The sequence below is a fragment of the Esox lucius genome, chromosome 7 (genome assembly GCF_011004845.1).
Source record: "Esox lucius isolate fEsoLuc1 chromosome 7, fEsoLuc1.pri, whole genome shotgun sequence".
NCBI classification, from domain to species: domain Eukaryota; kingdom Metazoa; phylum Chordata; class Actinopteri; order Esociformes; family Esocidae; genus Esox; species Esox lucius.
Window position 1 is genome coordinate 48,988,873 of NC_047575.1, and position 20,406 is coordinate 49,009,278.

At 45.4% G+C, this 20,406-nt stretch overlaps 1 protein-coding gene across 1 annotated transcript in view; it reads right to left on the reverse strand.

Annotated features, from left to right (window-relative positions):
• Positions 1 to 20,406, reverse strand: part of LOC105026649 (protocadherin Fat 3) — a 159,671-nt gene that overhangs the window by 20,323 nt on the left and 118,942 nt on the right. The window contains exons 49-65 of the mRNA XM_029121213.2: positions 19,955 to 20,117; positions 19,414 to 19,610; positions 17,140 to 17,293; positions 16,709 to 16,942; positions 15,077 to 15,255; positions 14,626 to 14,839; positions 13,311 to 13,525; positions 12,829 to 12,966; positions 11,556 to 11,699; positions 7,516 to 7,713; positions 7,154 to 7,434; positions 5,250 to 5,418; positions 4,562 to 4,988; positions 4,260 to 4,394; positions 3,251 to 3,408; positions 2,377 to 2,911; positions 77 to 230 (exon numbers count right to left, since the gene is read on the reverse strand). Of these exons, the coding sequence (XP_028977046.2) occupies positions 77 to 230; positions 2,377 to 2,911; positions 3,251 to 3,408; positions 4,260 to 4,394; positions 4,562 to 4,988; positions 5,250 to 5,418; positions 7,154 to 7,434; positions 7,516 to 7,713; positions 11,556 to 11,699; positions 12,829 to 12,966; positions 13,311 to 13,525; positions 14,626 to 14,839; positions 15,077 to 15,255; positions 16,709 to 16,942; positions 17,140 to 17,293; positions 19,414 to 19,610; positions 19,955 to 20,117 (3,695 nt within the window). The remainder of the gene's footprint in view (positions 1 to 76; positions 231 to 2,376; positions 2,912 to 3,250; positions 3,409 to 4,259; positions 4,395 to 4,561; positions 4,989 to 5,249; positions 5,419 to 7,153; positions 7,435 to 7,515; positions 7,714 to 11,555; positions 11,700 to 12,828; positions 12,967 to 13,310; positions 13,526 to 14,625; positions 14,840 to 15,076; positions 15,256 to 16,708; positions 16,943 to 17,139; positions 17,294 to 19,413; positions 19,611 to 19,954; positions 20,118 to 20,406) is intronic.

Here is a 20,406-nt window from a genome sequence, read left to right on the forward strand (position 1 = left end):
ACTCAAACCTACCTTCAGCATGGTACAGGGGTTGGCCCATGTGTGTGTGGGCGGGTGTGTGTGGGTGTGTACTTACATGAGTCCAGTGAGTCCAGGGGGACAGCCACAGAGGAAAGATCCGTCTACAGGGGCACACTGTGCTCCATTCTGGCAGGGGTTTGGAAGACACTTTGTCAGCTCCTCCTCACAGCGCCCTCCAGTGTACCCTGCACCGCAACTACACCAAAACCCTGATGGGAGAGACAGACAGGTCAACTACACCAAAACCCTGATGGGAGAGGCAGACAGGTCAACTACACCAAAACCCTGATGGGAGAGGCAGACAGGTCAACTACACCAAAACCCTGATGGGAGAGGCAGACAGGTCAACTACACCAAAACCCTGATGGGAGAGGCAGACAGGTCAACTACACCAAAACCCTGATGGGAGAAACAGACAGGTCAACTACACCAAAACCCTGATGGGAGAGACAGACAGGTCGACTACACCAAAACCCTGATGGGAGAGGCAGACAGGTCAACTACACCAAAACCCTGATGGGAGAGGCAGACAGGTCAACTACACCAAAACCCTGATGGGAGAGGCAGACAGGTCAACTACACCAAAATCCTGATGGGAGAGGCAGACAGGTCAACTACACCAAAACCCTGATGGGAGAGACAGACAGGTCAACTACACCAAAACCCTGATAGGACAGGCAGACAGGTCAACTACACCAAAACCCTGATGGGAGAGGCAGACAGGTCAACTACACCAAAACCCTGATGGGAGAGGCAGACAGGTCAACTACACCAAAACCCTGATGGGAGAGACAGACAGGTCAACTACACCAAAACCCTGATGGGAGAGACAGACAGGTCGACTACACCAAAACCCTGATGGGAGAGGCAGACAGGTCAACTACACCAAAACCCTGATGGGAGAGGCAGACAGGTCAACTACACCAAAACCCTGATGGGAGAGGCAGACAGGTCAACTACACCAAAACCCTGATGGGAGAAACAGACAGGTCAACTACACCAAAACCCTGATGGGAGAGACAGACAGGTCGACTACACCAAAACCCTGATGGGAGAGGCAGACAGGTCAACTACACCAAAACCCTGATGGGAGAGGCAGACAGGTCAACTACACCAAAACCCTGATGGGAGAGGCAGACAGGTCAACTACACCAAAATCCTGATGGGAGAGGCAGACAGGTCAACTACACCAAAACCCTGATGGGAGAGACAGACAGGTCAACTACACCAAAACCCTGATGGGAGAGGCAGACAGGTCAACTACACCAAAACCCTGATGGGAGAGGCAGACAGGTCAACTACACCAAAACCCTGATGGGAGAGGCAGACAGGTCAACTACACCAAAACCCTGATGGGAGAAACAGACAGGTCAACTACACCAAAACCCTGATGGGAGAGACAGACAGGTCGACTACACCAAAACCCTGATGGGAGAGGCAGACAGGTCAACTACACCAAAACCCTGATGGGAGAGGCAGACAGGTCAACTACACCAAAACCCTGATGGGAGAGGCAGACAGGTCAACTACACCAAAACCCTGATGGGAGAGGCAGACAGGTCAACTACACCAAAACCCTGATGGGAGAGGCAGACAGGTCAACTACACCAAAACCCTGATGGGAGAGACAGACAGGTCAACTACCCCAAAACCCTGATGGGAGAGACAGACAGGTCGACTACACCAAAACCCTGATGGGAGAGACAGACAGGTCGACTACACCAAAACCCTGATGGGAGAGACAGACATGTCGACTACACCAAAACCCTGATGGGAGAGACAGACAGGTCGACTACACCAAAACCCTGACAGGGGACAGACAGACAGGTCAAGTACATCAAAATCCTGATGGGAGAGACAGACAGGTGAACTGCACCAAAACCCTGACAAGAAAGAGACAGACAGGTCAACAACATCAAATCCCTGATAGGAGAAACCAGTTTTAATGTGTGATTTACCCAGTCTAAATGTGTGATTAACCCAGTCTAAATGTTTGATAAAACCAGTCTAAATGTGTGATTAACCCAGTCTAATGTGTGATTAACCTAGTCTAAATGTGTGATTAACCCAGTCCAAATGTGTTGTTAGACCAGTCTACATGTGTGATTTACCTAGTCTAAATTAGTGATTAACCTAGTCTAAATTAGTGATTAACCCAGTCTAAATGTGTGATTAACCCAGTCTAAATGTGTGATTAACCCAGTCTAAATTAGTGGTGAAACCAGTCTAAATGTGTGATTTACCCAGTTTAAATGTGTGATTAACAGTGTCTAAATGTGTGATTAACCCAGCCTGAAAAAGGTAGATAAAACAGGCCCACATACACTCAAACAGAAGCCCAGTACCAGTACTCACCACCAGAAGGTAGACTGTTACAGGTGGCTCCATTGAGACAGGGCAGGGTTACACACGGGTCCAAGAACAGCACACAGCCCAGTTTCACCTCACTGAGTCCAGCTATCTCAGCATAGCGACTCCTCTTGTTCTGGAGGGGCAGCTCATTCCTGTTCAGCACCAGAGAGCTCAGACAACCCTGAAACCCATCCTGAGCTTGCGGGGGGACCCTCACACCCCTCCCCCCCTGCCCCGCACCAAGCACTGGGCCCTGAGCGCGCCCCTGTCCCCTGTCGCCAGGGTTGGACGTCGGAGGCCTGACTTGGGCACCGAAAAAGAAGGAGGGATCTGGGGTCAGAGGCCAGAGTCGGACAGGCGCCCCGACGGCCCTGCGGCGCTCCACATAGCTGTCGTCCAGCGAGAGGAGGGTGTAGTTGCTGGTGAGTTCTAAGGTGACAGCATGCCAGCGGCCATCGTTGACTGGCCGGCCGGAGATACCCATGATGCCTAGCGTGTTGTCACAGTCCAGCTGAAACCACAGACGACCACCTTCGATCTGATAGAGATGGACAAGGTTATTGAACTACACTGGACACCATTTCGCGATCACCGAAATTTTATTTGGAGGTGTGTGTGTATACCTTCAGCATGGTACGGGGGTTGGCCTGTGTGTGTGTGTGTGTGTGTGTGTATACCTTCAGCATGGTACGGGGGTTGGCCTGTGTGTGTGTGTGTGTGTGTGTATACCTTCAGCATGGTACAGGGGTTGGCCTGTGTGTGTGTGTGTGTGTGTATACCTTCAGCATGGTACAGGGGTTGGCCTGTGTGTGTGTGTGTGTGTATACCTTCAGCATGGTACAGGGATTGGCCTGTGTGTGTGTGTGTGTGTGTATACCTTCAGCATGGTACAGGGGTTGGCCCGTGTGTACATGATGACTCCTCTGCTCTGTAAGGTTCTGATCCTCAGACTCAGTCTCATTTCTCCTCCTGCTCCTCCATCCGACACCCTGTACTTTATGTAGCTGTTACCTGAGAAACTCAGAGATGTTGGGCCTACACACACACACACACACACACACACCCCAAACACACACACACACACCCCAAACACACACACACACACACACACACAGACACAAACAGACACAAACACACACAGACACAAACACAGGCCATATATGATTCATTATATTTTAGTCAGTTAAAGTCTTTTATCACGGAGCAAATTGGGTCAAGGGCTTTGCTCAAGGGCACAATGAGAGAGGTATCATTTACTTGTAGTTTTGCGGATTTGAACCAGCAAACTTTTGGGTGCTGGACCTGCACTAAATTGGTTCAGATCCTCCAGGATACCAACCCCTGTTCAAGATTGGTTCAGATCCTCCAGGATACCAACCCCTGTTCAAGATTGGTTCAGATCCTCCAGGATACCAACCCCTGTTCAAGATTGGTTCAGATCCTCCAGGATACCAACCCCTGTTCAAGATTGGTTCAGATCCTCCAGGATACCAACCCCTGTTCAAGATTGGTTCAGATCCTCCAGGAAACCAACCCCTGTTCAAGATTGGTTCAGATCCTCCAGGATACCAACCCCTGTTCAAGATTGGTTCAGATACTCCCGCATACCAACCCCGGATCTAGATTGGTTCAGAGCCTTCAGGATACCAACCCATGTTTCATTTCATTAGCAAGCTGGTCTTTCATTATTTTCCCTGAACTAGACTTCCAAACACCAAAGATGAACTAGGACTAATTTAAATCCACCAAAACGAAAAAAATTTTTTGCAAAATGTTTTGGCCAAGAAAACAGTTCTTCCAGTTGAAACTTCATTTAAGGAAAGTGATTTTTTTTCTGAAAAGTGAATAAATTCAACCCAAGGATTGTAGACCAGTCTGTTCCTCACCTGCACACTGGTCCATCCTGTCAGGCAGACACTGGCAGACAGAGGGCGCTATGGGACCGGAACGAACACACTGCATGTCTACAGGACAAGCCTGGCCTTCGCACCTCTCCTCGACAGGGCTGGGGCAGCTTCCTCCTGGGCGTGGGGTTTAGTCAGGTTTAAGGATTACTGCTTATAGATTTACAGCCCATTGGACAAGAGAGTGGTAGAACATAGAGAATCTTTGCTGAAAGAGCAACGGGCCAGGTTGAAAACTATAGATTCTCCAGCTAAGGTGTGTGTGAGTGCAGGTGTGTACTGACCTGGACAGGTACATGTCTCACTGCGGCTGTATCGTGGCGCTACAAGGCTGACTGTCGGGGTGCTGTAGGTGATCATTGCTCCCCCTTCCACCACCAGGGCCTGCTCACACATACTGTCCACACAGACCAGCTCCCCCGAGCAGGCTAGCCCCAGCACCTCCGCCCCTGCTAGGACACTCTCTTTTTGCTCTCTTCTGGGCGACTCCCTTCCCTCAATTTTCCCCTCTCCTCTCATTCTCGCCTCCTGCAGCCTCTGGGTGAGGTCCTGTGGAGTGAGGTACCCTCCTCCACCTCCGCCCCCCTCTGGTCTCTCCATAGCCAGGAGTAGGTCGACGCCTTCTGACACCTGATCAACACCGAGCATGTGCAGAGGGTCCTGCTGTTGCCCCGGCGATGAGGAACCCCAGCCTACTACGGCATGCAGTCCCTGAAGGAGAAAAACCAGATCAAAGAAAGTCCAAAGGAGCCAGTCAAAATAAGTCTAAAGAAAAGAAAGTCCAAAGGAGCCAGTCAAAATAAGTCTAAAGAAAAGAAAGTCCAAAGGAGCTGGATTTAAATTAGTCTAAATTACTTGATAAATAAATCATGACTGCTGGCACTGAGTTGCTCCTAGCTAGCTGCTTTGTCCTTGATTTACGTGTGTTTACAGTCTCCCTGTGAACGGACACAAACACACTTGCACACACACCTGTTTGATGCTATTAAGATGTCTTCCTAGCAGGTCTTCAGGGGTCACTGAAGGGAACCTGAGGATCACTGTGTTACGGAGCAGATCCTCTGTCACCTGTTCAACCCTGACCGTCACAACCACAGGAACAGAGTACCGACCGTCACTAACTGTTGCGTTACACTGGTACCTGGGAGAGAGACCAACACACTACAGAATTACACTGGTACCCGGGAGAAAGACCAATTCACTATATAATTACACTGGTACCTGGGAGAGAGACCAACACACTACAGAATTACACTGGTACTCGGGAGAAAGACCAATTCACTATACAATTACACTGGTACCTGGGAGAGAGACCAACACACTACAGAATTACACTGGTACTCGGGAGAAAGACCAATTCACTATAAAATTACACTGGTACCTGGGAGAGAGACCAACACACTACAGAATTACACTGGTACCCGGGAGAAAGACTAATTCACTATATAATTACACTGGTACCCGGGAGAGAGACCAATACACTATAGAATTATGCTGGTACCCGGGAGAGAGACCAATACACTATAGAATTACGCTGGTACCCGGGAGAGAGACCAATACACTATATAATTACACTGGCACCTGGGAAAGAGATCAACACACTATATAATTACGCTGGTACCCGGGAGAGAGACCAATACACTATATAATTACACTGGTACCTGGGAAAGAGATCAACACACTATATAATTACACTGGTTCCTGGGAGAGAGACCAACACACTATATAATTACACTGGTACCTGGGAAAGAGATCAACACACTATATAATTACGCTGGTACCCGGGAGAGAGACCAATACACTATATAATTACACTGGTACCTGGGAAAGAGATCAACACACTATATAATTACACTGGTTCCTGGGAAAGAGACTAACACACTATAGAATTACACTGGTTCCTGGGAGAGAGACCAACACACTATAGAATTACACTGGTACCTGGGAGAGAGACCAACACACTATAGAATTACACTGGTACCTGGGAGAGAGACCAACACACTATAGATTTACAATGTCAGGTTTTGCTTCTCAACAACAGAGCATTGAACATAATTTGAATTCAGCATTACATCAACTCTGCAAGTGATCAAAGTTGTCAATTTGTCCCCTGGAACTAAACCAAAGGCGAAGCAGGCAGGTTTTGTAAATTGGACCATTAGATGGCAAAATGAAGATGGCGAGGGATAGTGGCTGTGAAAACTGGGATAAGCAGGTGAAAACTGTGATTGGAGGGCAGGGCTGGTCTTGAAATGACACAGCTAACTGGAACAACACCTAGCAGTGATTAGTCCTGTTGGTAAGCTAAATCACTCTTTAAAGATAACAACGCTGAGCAGTGATTAGTCCTGTTGGTAAGCTAAATCACTCTTTAAAGATAACGCTGAGCAGTGATTAGTCCTGTTGGTAAGCTAAATCACTCTTTAAAGATAACAACGCTGAGCAGTGATTAGTCCTGTTGGTAAGCTAAATCACTCTTGAAAGATAACAACGCTGAGCAGTGATTAGTCCTGTTGGTAAGCTAAATCACTCTTGAAAGATAACAACGCTGAGCAGTGATTAGTCCTGTTGGTAAGCTAAATCACTCTTTAAAGATAACAACGCTGAGCAGTGATTAGTCCTGTTGGTAAGCTAAATCACTCTTTAAAGATAACAACGCTGAGCAGTGATTAGTCCTGTTGGTAAGCTAAATCACTCTTGAAAGATAACAACGCTGAGCAGTGATTAGTCCTGTTGGTGAGCTAAATCACTCTTTAAAGATAACAATGCTGAGCAGTGACTAGATAACACCTAGTAGTGGTTAGCTTTAGGGTCAGTGTAGGATTAGGTTTAGGTTTATGGGAAAAGGGGAGTAATAGTGTTTGATGTGTGTATACCTGCCCGGCTCTAGTCCTGCCATGGCCATTATGCTGCCGTCCTGTCTGTTGATCTTAAATGGACTCCACTGTTGCAAAGGCATCTGGGTAAAGGACAGGACGTCAGTGACATCACGGTCGGAGGCGTAGATCCTGCCAATCAGGCCTCCGGGGTAGGAGTGTGTTGCCGTCACAATGTAGATCTCCAGCGGTGTGACGGTGGGTCTGTACTGGCTGTCTCCGACCACTCTGATGAAAACCCAGCAGGAGGACGAGAGACGCGGCTTACCGCTGTCTCGGGCCTGGCAGAGACAACAAACATAACTACCATCTAAAACGTGGCCATAATGACTGGGGACTAAATGTGGTCATGAAGCACTGACCTGGACCTCCAGGGTGAACTCTCGGGAAATGTCAGGTCCTAGGACACGGTTGGACCTCAGGTCTCCAGTTGGGTCCACAGAGAAAGTGTCCCCCTCATTCCCGGACATGATGCGGAACTCAAAAGGGGCTCCGTTAAGAGGGGAATCTCCATCTGAGACAGACAGCTTCAGCAGACTGGACCCAGCTGGCTGATTCAACTGGAGACATAGGGAAGACACAGAGAAGACATAGGGGATACACAGAGAAGACATATGGGAGACACAGATGAGACATAGGGGGACACAAAGAGAAGACATAGGACAGACACAGATGAGACATAGGGCAGACACAGAGGAGAGATAGGGGAGACAGAAAACAGACATATGGGAGACACAGATGAGACATAGGGGGACACAAAGAGAAGACATAGGACAGACACAGATGAGACATAGGGCAGACACAGAAGAGGAAACATTGGGGAGACAAATACATTGGAAGACAGTGGAGAAAGAGAGACAATGCAGATGTGTAGACATTGGGAGACAGGAAGAAATTGGGGAGACCGAGATACAGGGAGACAGGGCAGAACGGCCAGTTGATGACAGATATATTAGAAGAGTTACACTTGAGACGGTATGAACAGTAAACAGTTGTATTATCCTATGCTGTGCAGAGTTCTGGAACAAAAGAAAAGTTGACATATTGCTTGCATGTCTCTGAATCACCATGGTCTTTATTATCAATAGGTAATAAAATCCCAGCTGGTCATTTGTGGTGGCCAGCAACATTAACTCAGGAAAATTTGAATATTTTAACCTAATATTTTAGAAACATTTTAACTGTGCAACTAGGCAAGACATAACCCTGGATCACTTTAAGTGGATCACTAATTCTAACCTGAAAAAGGGAAACTAGGCAGCAACATAAAATTGTCAGGACTTAGATCAGATGAATACATTAATGTCTACATGAATTAGATCAGATGAATACATTAATGTCTACATTAATTAGATCCGATGAATACATTAATGTCTACATGAATTAGATCCGATGAATACATTAACGTCTACATTAATTAGATCAGATGAATACATTAATGTCTACATTAATTAGATCAGATGACTACATTAATGTCTACATAAACAGATCCGATGAATACATTAATGTCTACATGAATTAGATCCGATGAATACATTAACGTCTACATTAATTAGATCAGATGACTATATTAATGTCTACATTAATTAGATCAGATGACTACATTAATGTCTACATATATAACCAGGTTAGCCACATCGAGATTAACAATCTCTTTTTCAAGAGGGACCTGGCCAAGAATAGCAGCACACAAAAGTTACAGAAAATCAAATCACAACATAAAACAAACTCCACTGTTCCTAGTTAAGATTATGATTCAAAGCATTACCAGCACCCCATTTCTTCCAAAATGTAATTTTGTGTCGGGCTTTGTAAAAGTGTTTCATTCTTGTAATGTTGCTTTGCACTTCTCGGCCACCGTACATTTCAGTACCTATCATATCATCATTTCATTTTGGTCACTATCAATCAAAGTCACTAAACAATTCAGTTTTAAAATCTTCTGTAGCTCATTCCAGGGGGGCGGTTCACAGTACTGGAACACTTTTTTCCCTACTTCAGAATGTGTCCTAGGTACTGTCAACCAAATACAGTTATGAGAGCGCAGCAAAATTTATCATTACACTGTTGGGCAATGTAAGAGCATAAATAAACTGGGAGCTTTCCAAGAATGGCCTTTGTTATGGAGATTCTTGAACTAATGTATACTTAGTCCTATACATGTATAAATGGGTTACTAGTTTAGATAAGAAAAGGAATGTAGGAGAGGGGGATCTGGTATTTGTTTATGGTCATCATTGAATGGTATCAGTAGATCATTGGGTTACCCATCTATCTGCCTATCTGTATAAACCATCAGTGTATCTGTCGTTTGTCCAGATGCAGTGTGTCCCTTAGAGTTGAAAAGATTACCCACAAGGTCCCTGGTTTAATGTGGGGGAGGACAGCCTGGCCCTTGGTCAAAACCTAAGTATTGACTGAACAAAGGGAATGTTTTCAACTTTAGGAGGACATGAGGTCCTGGTCCACACCTGCGGAGTACCTGGTTTGGGGGGCCCGTTGCTGTCCCTGTCCTTGTCCACCTGTTCATACTTTTGACCTAGTCTAAAATCAAATTGACTCTGGATTTAGCCCAGAGAAATGTATTAATTATTCCAATTAGACTCTTAGTATCTCACCCGGCACAGCCAGAAGAGGACTGGTCAACCCTCTGAGCCTGGGTCCTCTCTAGGTTTCTTCCTAAAATTTGGCCTTCTTAGGCAGTTTTTCCTAGCGACAGAAATTCAACACTACTGTTGTTTGCTCCTTGGGGTTTAAGGCCAGGTGTCTCTGTAAAGCACTTTGTGACAACTGCTGTTGTAAAAAGGGCTTTATAAATACATTTGATTGATTGATTGATGTGTATTATTGACATAGGACAGCTGGGCAGAAACTTACCACACCCCTTTTTACTGTAATAAATACGGACTGTTCATGTATTTTCCTCAGCGATTCCTCAGAGGGTTATTTTGTAAGCTTTTGACGCATCTCTCTATTCGCAAATAAACTGCTAATTATGCCAAGAGTATTTTGTCTCTGTACTTACTCCTTTAAGAGTTCCTATCAATGGAATTACCATCACACCTTGTAAATAAAACTGCACCAATGGGATAATCTGCGTACAGCTAGTGATGACCAGCATATAGGGTACAGTGATGGGTGGGAAATTTAGTTTGTAACAAACCTCAAAGCCCCATGGTGTTCAGTATCAAGCATACATAATGAGGACATAGAGGCATGCGTGTACAAGACATCACCATAATCTAATACAGGCTAATAGGTAACATACACAAGGCGCTTTCTTGCCTCATAAGAAAAACTTAACATTTCGGAAATAAAAACACAGCTTTAACCCTCAAAAATGTGTCTTAAAGGCGAGAGTGTCATCAGTAAAAATCCCAAGATATTTGTACACAGATATAGCATTCATTATATTACCATGCAATGAAGAAAGAAATGGAAGATCTATTGATTCTTTCTTTGAGTTTCAAAATAACATGATTTTGTTTTATTAATATTCAGTTTCCTTGTTGAACAATATTGAAAGCAAGTTGTAACTGAGAAAGGGACAGAATTTGAAATGTGTCGAACAATAAATCACAGTATTGTCTGCATAGAAATGAATGTTAGCTTGGGGTACATCTATGCCTATGCTATTTATGTACATTTTAAATAGGAGTGATCCAGAACCGATCCCTGTGGCACACCCTTTAACACATTCCAAATGCTAAAAAACTGTTTTGATAATTTTACATGTAGTAGAATACATCACCAGCAATATTATATCCTTCTGATAAGTAATCAAGCTCTATTGAAATGCAATAAGTTATATTTAAAAATATATTCATGGCCTGATTCCATTCCAAACCCCAAACATGGCCTAATTCCCTTCCAAACCCCAAACATGGCCTAATTCCATTCCAAACAGCCATAACGTAGCACTTAGGATGCATTTAATAAAGGGGACGTACGTGATGGTTTGGGAAACAGGCATAAGTCCATAGTAACAAAGTCCATATTAATGCTATGTACTAAAATTAGCCCAATTGTGCAGGAAACCACCCCATCTGGCAACACTGGTTGCATGCTGTACCTGTGTCAGACTGTTGCTAACTTTGGTTGATGCTGGACAGAATTTACTGTGACTTTCACAAACTGCGGTAATCAAACACGGTTTTAATGATAATTTAAATATGAAATGGTAATACTAACAGTTGGGAATTTTACTGTGGTTTATCGTGAAACCGGTAACCGTTTCATCCCTACTGCCAACTGGGGGAAAATTACGTAATTGATTATGACATTTTTCACTTTCTGTTTATTATTGGATATCTGCTCACACACAAATACACACATACCTTTGTTCTTACGTCATTTGAACACAAGTACTTGACGTCACACACATTCATAGCAAAGTGGTTACCTGAACTGTGGCTGTGGCATTTGGGGGGGCGAAGACGGGAGGGTTGTCGTTGACGTCAGAGATGTCAATGTTGACGATGACTGTGGAGGACATGGCAGGAGAACCACTGTCAAATGCCTGGATGGACAAAGTATATCTGGATATCTGGGGAGAGAGGGAGAGAGAATGACAGAGAAAAGCAGGAATGAGGACAAGCCAAGATGTTCAAGATCCTCTTCAGGGGCCTGCCTGCCTGCTTGTTCAAGTTCCTCTTCAGGGACCTGCCTGCCTGCTTGTTCAAGATCCTCTTCAGGGGCCTGCCTGCCTGCTTGTTCAAGTTCCTCTTCAGGGACCTGCCTGCTTGCTTGTTCAAGTTCCTCTTCAGGGACCTGCCTGCCTGCTTGTTCAAGTTCCTCTTCAGGGACCTGCCTGCCTGCTTGTTCAAGATCCTCTTCAGGGGCCTGCCTGCCTGCTTGTTCAAGTTCCTCTTCTGGGACTGGTTCCTGTTCTATTCCTCTTTCTTTTATTTTTTTACTTGGCATCATTGGAAAAGAGAACAAAAGTGAATGTTTACAGCTGTTGTTTTTAAGCACGTGATATAATTTCATTAGATTTATCTCAGACAGTCCTCATGTAGTTGTATTTTGTTGTATAACAAACATCTCCTTTGGTTTAATTTTGTACGTTTTTTTGTGTTTTTGTGAACCCTATGAAGAGTTGGTGCTGTTCAGGAATTTCAGGATGGGTATCTATAGAAGCACTTTGTGACAACTGCTGATGTAAAAAGGGATTTATAAATACATGTGATTGATTGACTGAATAAGCCAATGGGAATCCAAATTAATGAACAAATAAACATTATGAAACCAATCACTAGTCGACTCTTTGCTGACTCATTAGTAACGTATCCAAACAGGTGTTGAAGGCAAGTGCCCAGGAAACAGTAACTCACCAAGTACAGGCCAACTCCTTATTGACCACTTGATTGGCAAGTTGACAAAATAAATATCTAAAAAGAGGAAAATCCAAAAGGCACGCCTCAACTAAATGTAGCTACAGATGTAGCGACAGAGAACAAAGGTCTGCCGTGGTTTCTAAACCCTTCACACAACAGCTGCACATTGAGCTGGCAGCTGGGGGAGGGAGGGGGAGCTGTTTATTTCATAGTGCCTTGATCAGCCTTGCATATTGCTTCACCACTGTCTAAAAATACAGATGATCTCATTGTTTCATCTCATTTTAGATATGGACAAAAAGGATGAGATGTCTCCCAGAGTGTTCTGGGTCCCCTCACCTCCTCTCTGTCCAGTCGCTTGTTGACTTTGAGCAGTCCTGTTACTGGGTCAATCCAGAACTGGTTTCCACGGTCACCGCGGAGGATGGAGTAGGTGATTCGACCGTTCACTTGGCTGTCCAGGTCTTCTGCTAGCAACTACAAACACATACAAAGACAAAATCAAAGAAATAGAAACACACACACACACACACATACACCACCTACACATTCACAGACACACACACAACCCACACACACACCACCCACACATTCACAGACACACACACACACACACATTCACACACACACACACACACATTCACAGACACACACCACCTACACCTTCACACAGACACATTCACACACACAAATCCACACACTCACAGACACACACACACACACACCACCCACACATTCACACACACCCCCACTCACTCACCCTCCCCCACACACATATTCACCCTCCCACACACACACTCACCCCCCCACCACAGACTCACCCTGGTGATGGTCTGTCCTACTGCTGCATCCTCGCTGACCAACACGTTGTAGGTATCCTGACTGAAAGATGGAGCGTTGTCATTGACGTCCATCAGTTCTATGGTTACCATGGTAGTGGAGCTGAGGGGCGGCTCCCCGCCGTCCAACGCCTCCACTGTCAGGAAGAAGTCCTTACATGCTTCAAAGTCCAGGTCATCCACTACTGAGATGGAGCCTACACACACACACACACACACACACACACACAAACAGGGAACATCTTCAAATGCCTTGAAGTCAACAACATCACACACAAACCGAGGTATAGAATAACAACAGAGTATCACAGGGTTTTGTGACATCTACACAAATTCCATATTAGAAAAGGCATTTTTTCATGTACAAGACATGATTTCCTGGTGACCGTAAAAGCCGGTTCATTTCGTGTGCAGGACACGGTTTTCTTAATGATTCATGTCATTGTAACGAGGACGCGCGTGGAAGACGCATGCCCTCTCCCCCAGCGTGGTGTTCGGCGTGCGTCATCGCCGGCCTTCTAGTCACACCGCTCCTCCTCCCACGGCACTGTCATGTCTTGTTATTGCACACACCTGGTGTCCATTCCCTCATTAGGTTGCCTATATTAGTTCCCTTGTTTCTGGGTGTCTTTGTGTGGTATTGTTCTATGTTTGGTGTTACTGATTGTAAGCTGTTAGCACGTTTATTTTGCGCCTGTGCGCTCTTGTGTTATGCGTGCCATTGTTTCAAATAAGAAAGGAAACAGCATTGAAACTACCTCCCTGTGTTTGGCTCCCTTGTTCTGACACACGCACCTCGACAGCACCTGTGACAGTCATATATGGATCTAGTTTTTATGTGTACTACGTGACTTTCTTCATAATTTCTTTCAGCAACAGCTACAGGTTTTCGTGTGTATTACCCAAACGTCTTTATAATGCATTTAATACAATGCCTCGGCTGTTAATCCTGCATTTACTGCAGCCAGTTTGCACAAATACTGCAAGATATTTCTTTGGAATACACTGGATCTGCGAAGGCTGCCTAACGATGGTCTCCGTACAGGCTACATGTGAGGTAACTAACAAATAATTATTTAGCTCTGACTCCTGCAGAAAATTTGTGTCAAGTACACGAAAAGTGGTTGCCTACGGTACAAATTTCGCCATAGGAAAAAATTGTGTCCTACACACTAAAATAAATTCCTTTTACGTGTGCATGTCATGATTTTCTAATACGGAATTTGTGCACGAAATCCTGAGATACTGGGTTGAGTATAACGCACATACATAGCAACCAAACTCTCCCGCCACTCACCCACAGTCTTGTCTATCTGAAACTTCCCCAGTTTGTTGCCAGCCCTGATGCTATATGTGATGTAAGCGTTAGCCCCGATGTCGTCGCTAGTGGCCGACACCCGCAGGATCTCGGTTCCCATAGCAACATCCTCCGGGACGCTGATGGTGTAGTCCTGTCTCTGGAAGACCGGGGGGTTGTCATTTACGTCCAGCACTGCAATTATCAGGTCCACCTGTAACAACACAATGAGTCATTAGCATCAAGATTAATATTACATTTACAGCATTAGTGTAGGATTACATTTAAAAGCTGAATAATGATCCAAAAAAAAATCTGTGGAAACTCAGCTATTGGACAGAGTATGTCACCATTTAGGCCAACTGGGGTACAATGAAAATCCACAGACTAAATCTTGTCCTGTGTGGAACTCTTGTCAAATGAGAGACCTGTGTCCTCTCCTAGAACCGACCTGTGAGGAGAGTGCCCCCGGCAGTCCAGAGCGATCAGAGGCCTGGACCCTGACTCTGTACGAATCCTGGGCCTCTCGGTCCAAGGCTCTCTCCAGAACCACCACACCTGATACAGGGTCAATGGAGAAGACCCCGCCTGCTGAGTCCACCAGTGAGTAAACCACTGTACGATTTGTACCTGGAGATGAGGAAGGACTGTCAGCCTGAACTCTGACCTTCTATCTAGAAAATACCAGAATGTTTGCTTAGCTAAACCCTAAACTTCTACATATAATCTATCAGAATGTCAGCTTAGCTAAACCCTAACCTGCTACATACAGTGGATATAAGAAGTCTATACACCCCTGTTAAAATACCAGGTTATTTTGAATGAGACAAAAATAAATGATGTCAGAATATTTTCCACCTTTAATGTGACCTATAACTTTAACATTTCAATTGAAAAACAAACTGAAATCTTTGAGGGGGAAAATTGAAATAAAAAAACTCACAATGCTTTTGTGGATTTGGATGTGTGATTTGGGTCGTTGTTGTGCAGAAAGGTGAACTTCCTCTTCATCTTCATCTTTCTAACGGACATCTGAAGGTTTTGTGCCAAAATTGCCTGGTATTTTGAACTGTTCATAATTCCCTCCACCCTGACTAAGGCCCGGTTCCAGCTGAAGAAAAACAGCCCCAAAGCATGATGCTGTGGGTATGGTGTTCTTTTGGTGATGTGCAGTGTTGTTTTTGCACCAAACACACCTTTTGGAATTTTGGCCAACAACTTCAACTTTGGTTTCATGAGACCATAACACATTTTCCCACGTGCTTTTGGGGGACTTGATTTTTGTTTTTGCAAACTTCACCTAGGCTTGGATGTTTTTCTTTGTAAGAAAAGGCTTCAGTCTTGCCACCCTACCAATAGCCCATTCATATGAAGAATACGGGAGATTGTTGTCCCATGTAGCAGACAGCCAGTACTTGCCAGAAATTCCTGCAGTTCCTTTAATGTTGCTGTAAGCCTCTTGGAAGCCTCCCTGACCAGTTTTCTTCTCGTCTTTTCATCAATTTTGAAGGTACGTCCAGTTATTGGTAATGTCTCTGTTGTGCCATATTTTCTCCACTTGATGAGGACTGTCTTCACTGTGTTCCATGGTATATATAATGCTTTGGAAATGATTTTGTACCCTTCTCCTGACTAATATCTTTCAACAATGAGATCCCTCTGATGCTTTGAAAGCTCTCTGCGGACCAGGCTTTTGCTCTGAGATGCAACTAAGAAAATGTCAGGAAAATCCTACAAGAAAAGCTGAGTCACTTTAAATGATGGCAGGTGTGTAATGACTTCTATTTAACATGAGTTTGAATGTGATTGGTTAATTCTGAACACAGCCACATCCCCAGTTATAAGAGGGTGTGCAAACCTATGCAACCAGGTTATTGTAAGGTTTTTATTTTTCATTTTTCCTGCTTGAAAATGTCAGTTTGTTTTTCAATTGAATTGTCACATTATTGGTCACATTAAAAGTGGGAAAAGGTCTGAAATTATTTATCACAAGCACCGGTGTGTACACTTTTTATATCCACTGTAGATTCTATCAGACACTAGATCCTGTTGTGAATGCAATGCTTTTTAATAAAGGTTAAACCTTCATCTGGGTCTTTGGCCTGTATTCGTGTCAGCAGGGCTTTTGGGGCAGCGTCTTCATACACCTGGGCAAGGTATTGGCTTAAGACGAACGAAGGTGGGTTGTCGTTCACGTCCAGTAGCGTCACTGAGACTTCAGAGCGACAGAAGCGCCCGCCGCCATCGGTCGCTTGGGCAACCAGCTTGTAGTTGGAGGTCTTCTCACGGTCCATCACTGTCGCCGTCTTCACATCACCTAGGTGACAGAGAGAAGTAGGAGGAGCTTCCCAATGTCTAAGTTATATATCCATTCGAGCACCAGTGTGTGCGTTAGCCCGTGTTCGTACGTCTATATCTGTGTGTGTGTGTGTTCATACCAGTGTGTGCGTTAGCCCGTGTTCGTACGTCTATATCTGTGTGTGTGTGTGTGTGTGTGTGTGTGTGTGTTCATACCAGTGTTGGCGTCCATGTAGAAGTCTTCCACCCCTATTCCAAACAGAGAGTACTGTATCTCAGCGCTCGGACCTGTATCCTTGTCCGTGGCTCCTACAGTCAGAACACCGTGGTTCGGTGGGACGTCCTCAGGTATGGACACCGAGTACACCGCCTGAGGAGATACACGCATGCAGGCGCTAAACAGAAAGGTTTACCCAAACTCGGGTTAGGGGATAACCTGAAAATCCTAAAGCATTGATGCATTACCAGTCTGACTAAAACATACCCTGAACAAAATAATAAACGCAAAACTTTAGTTTTTGCCCCCATTTATCATGAGCTGACCTGATCAACAACCTGATCAACTCTATGCGAAGGAGATGTGTTGCACAGCATGAGGCAAATGGTAGTCACACCAGATACTGACTGGTTTTCGGACCCCCCAGGACCCCCCCAAAACAGTAAAACTGCACATTTTAGAGTGGCCTTTTATTGTGGCCAGCCTAAGGCACACCTGTGCAATAATCATGCTGTCTAATCAGCATCTTGATGTCACACCAGATTCTCACCAACACAGATTTAGACAGATTTGTGAACAATATTTGAGAGAAATAGGCCCTTTTATGTACATAGAGAAAGTCTTAGATCTTTGAGTTCAGCTCATGATAAATGGGGGCAGAAACAAAAGTGTTAAGTTTATAATTTTGTTCAGTATATCATCATATCCACCCCAGATGGTGCAGAGCCAGATCATCACATCCACCCCAGACAGAGCCAGATCATCATATCCACCCCAGACAGAGCCAGATCATCACATCCACCCCAGACAGAGTCAGATCATCACATCCACCCCAGACAGAGTCAGATCATCACATCCACCCCAGACAGAGTCAGATCATCATATCCACCCCAGACAGAGTCAGATCATCATATCCACCCCAGACAGAGTCAGATCATCACATCCACCCCAGACAGAGCCAGATCATCACATCCGCCCCAGACAGAGTCAGATCATCACATCCACCCCAGACAGAGCCAGATCATCACATCCGCCCCAGACAGAGTCAGATCATCACATCCACCCCAGACAGAGCCAGATCATCACATCCACCCCAGACAGAGCCAGATCATCACATCCACCCCAGACAGAGCCAGATCATCACATCCACCCCAGACAGAGTCAGATCATCACATCCACCCCAAACAGAGCCAGATCATCACATCCACCCCAGACAGAGCCAGATCATCACATCCACCCCAGACAGAGCCAGATCATCACATCCACCCCAGACAGAGTCAGATCATCATATCCACCCCAGACAGAGCCAGATCATCATATCCACCCCAGACAGAGTCAGATCATCACGTCCACCCCAGACAGAGCCAGATCATCATATCCACCCCAGACAGAGCCAGATCATCACATCCACCCCAGACAGAGCCAGATCATCACATCCGCCCCAGACAGAGTCAGATCATCACATCCACCCCAGACAGAGCCAGATCATCACATCCACCCCAGACAGAGCCAGATCATCACATCCACCCCAGACAGAGCCAGATCATCACATCCGCCCCAGACAGAGTCAGATCATCACATCCACCCCAGACAGAGCCAGATCATCACATCCACCCCAGACAGAGCCAGATCATCACATCCACCCCAGACAGAGCCAGATCATCACATCCACCCCAGACAGTCAGATCATCACATCCACCCCAGACAGAGCCAGATCATCACATCCACCCCAGACAGAGCCAGATCATCACATCCACCCCAGACAGAGCCAGATCATCACATCCACCCCAGACAGAGCCAGATCATCACATCCACCCCAGACAGAGTCAGATCATCATATCCACCCCAGACAGAGCCAGATCATCATATCCACCCCAGACAGAGTCAGATCATCACGTCCACCCCAGACAGAGCCAGATCATCATATCCACCCCAGACAGAGCCAGATCATCACATCCACCCCAGACAGAGCCAGATCATCACGTCCACCCCAGACAGAGTCAGATCATCACGTCCACCCCAGACAGAGTCAGATCATCACGTCCACCCCAGACAGAGTCAGATCATCACGTCCACCCCAGACAGAGCCAGATCATCATGTCCACCCCAGACAGAGTCAGATCATCACATCCTGAGGCAGTCCTGATATGTCCGGGCACTGTGGGTTTGCCTCATCCAGCGTTTGAACTCCTGATTGCAGTGATGAACAGCAGAGAGACAATGCGCCGCGAGGGCCTTACATCCTTAACCCCTGACCCCAGATCACCTCTGACCTGGTTGCAGATGGGTGTGTTGTCGTTGGCGTCCATGACGGTAACCTCAACAGCAGTGCTGGTGACATACAGGCCGTCACTGGCGGTGATATTCAGGAGGAAGAAGTCCTTTTGTTCCCGGTCCAGCTGACCACACACCACCACCCTCCACTCATCCTGGATCAGAGATATCCTGAAAACTCCTCCAGGGTTACCACCTGGGGGGTAGAAACACACTGATTTACCCTGACTTTAAACCCTAACCCTAACCGTAACAACACAACCTCACCTTAACCCTGAATCTAACCTCATTTTAACCCCAATCCCAAATGCAAATGTATACCAGACCACTAAGCTGAAAAAATAATCTTTGTGGGCATATTTTCCTTGTTTTACTATCCTTGTGGAATTGTTAGCTCCTCACAAGTAAATGGACACACACACACTTGTCTCTGTTGTCCAATGTTTGGAATTAACCAGTTCTAAATAAATACAACAATATAATAAACAGACACCAACATCTACCTAAATGTTTAACTAAATCAACAGCTACTTTACTAACCGGTGATGTGGTAGCTGACCAGCTTGTTGTGGTCTGAGGTGTCTTTATCCTTGGTGCTGAGGACAGACACCACCTGTCCTGGTGGGTCATTCTCTTTGACTGCTCCTCGGTAGAAGTCCCGTTCAAACCGCGGAGGATTGTCATTCACATCTGCTACAGTCACCTGGAGGGTCCAGAAGACAATAGAGAGAGTAAGTTAGAGTTAGTTGGAATCAGAGGTAGATAGAATTACACTAAAGTTGGAAAGTTGCTTAGAGTTAAATTTAGTTGGCTAGAGTAAAATATAATTTCATTACAAACCCGATTCCAAAAAAGTTGGGACACTGTACAATTGTGAATAAAAACAGAATGCAATGATGTGGAAGTTTCAAATTTCAATATTTTATTCAGAATACAACATAGATGACATATAAAATGTTTAAACTGAGAAAATGTATCACTTTAAGGGAAAA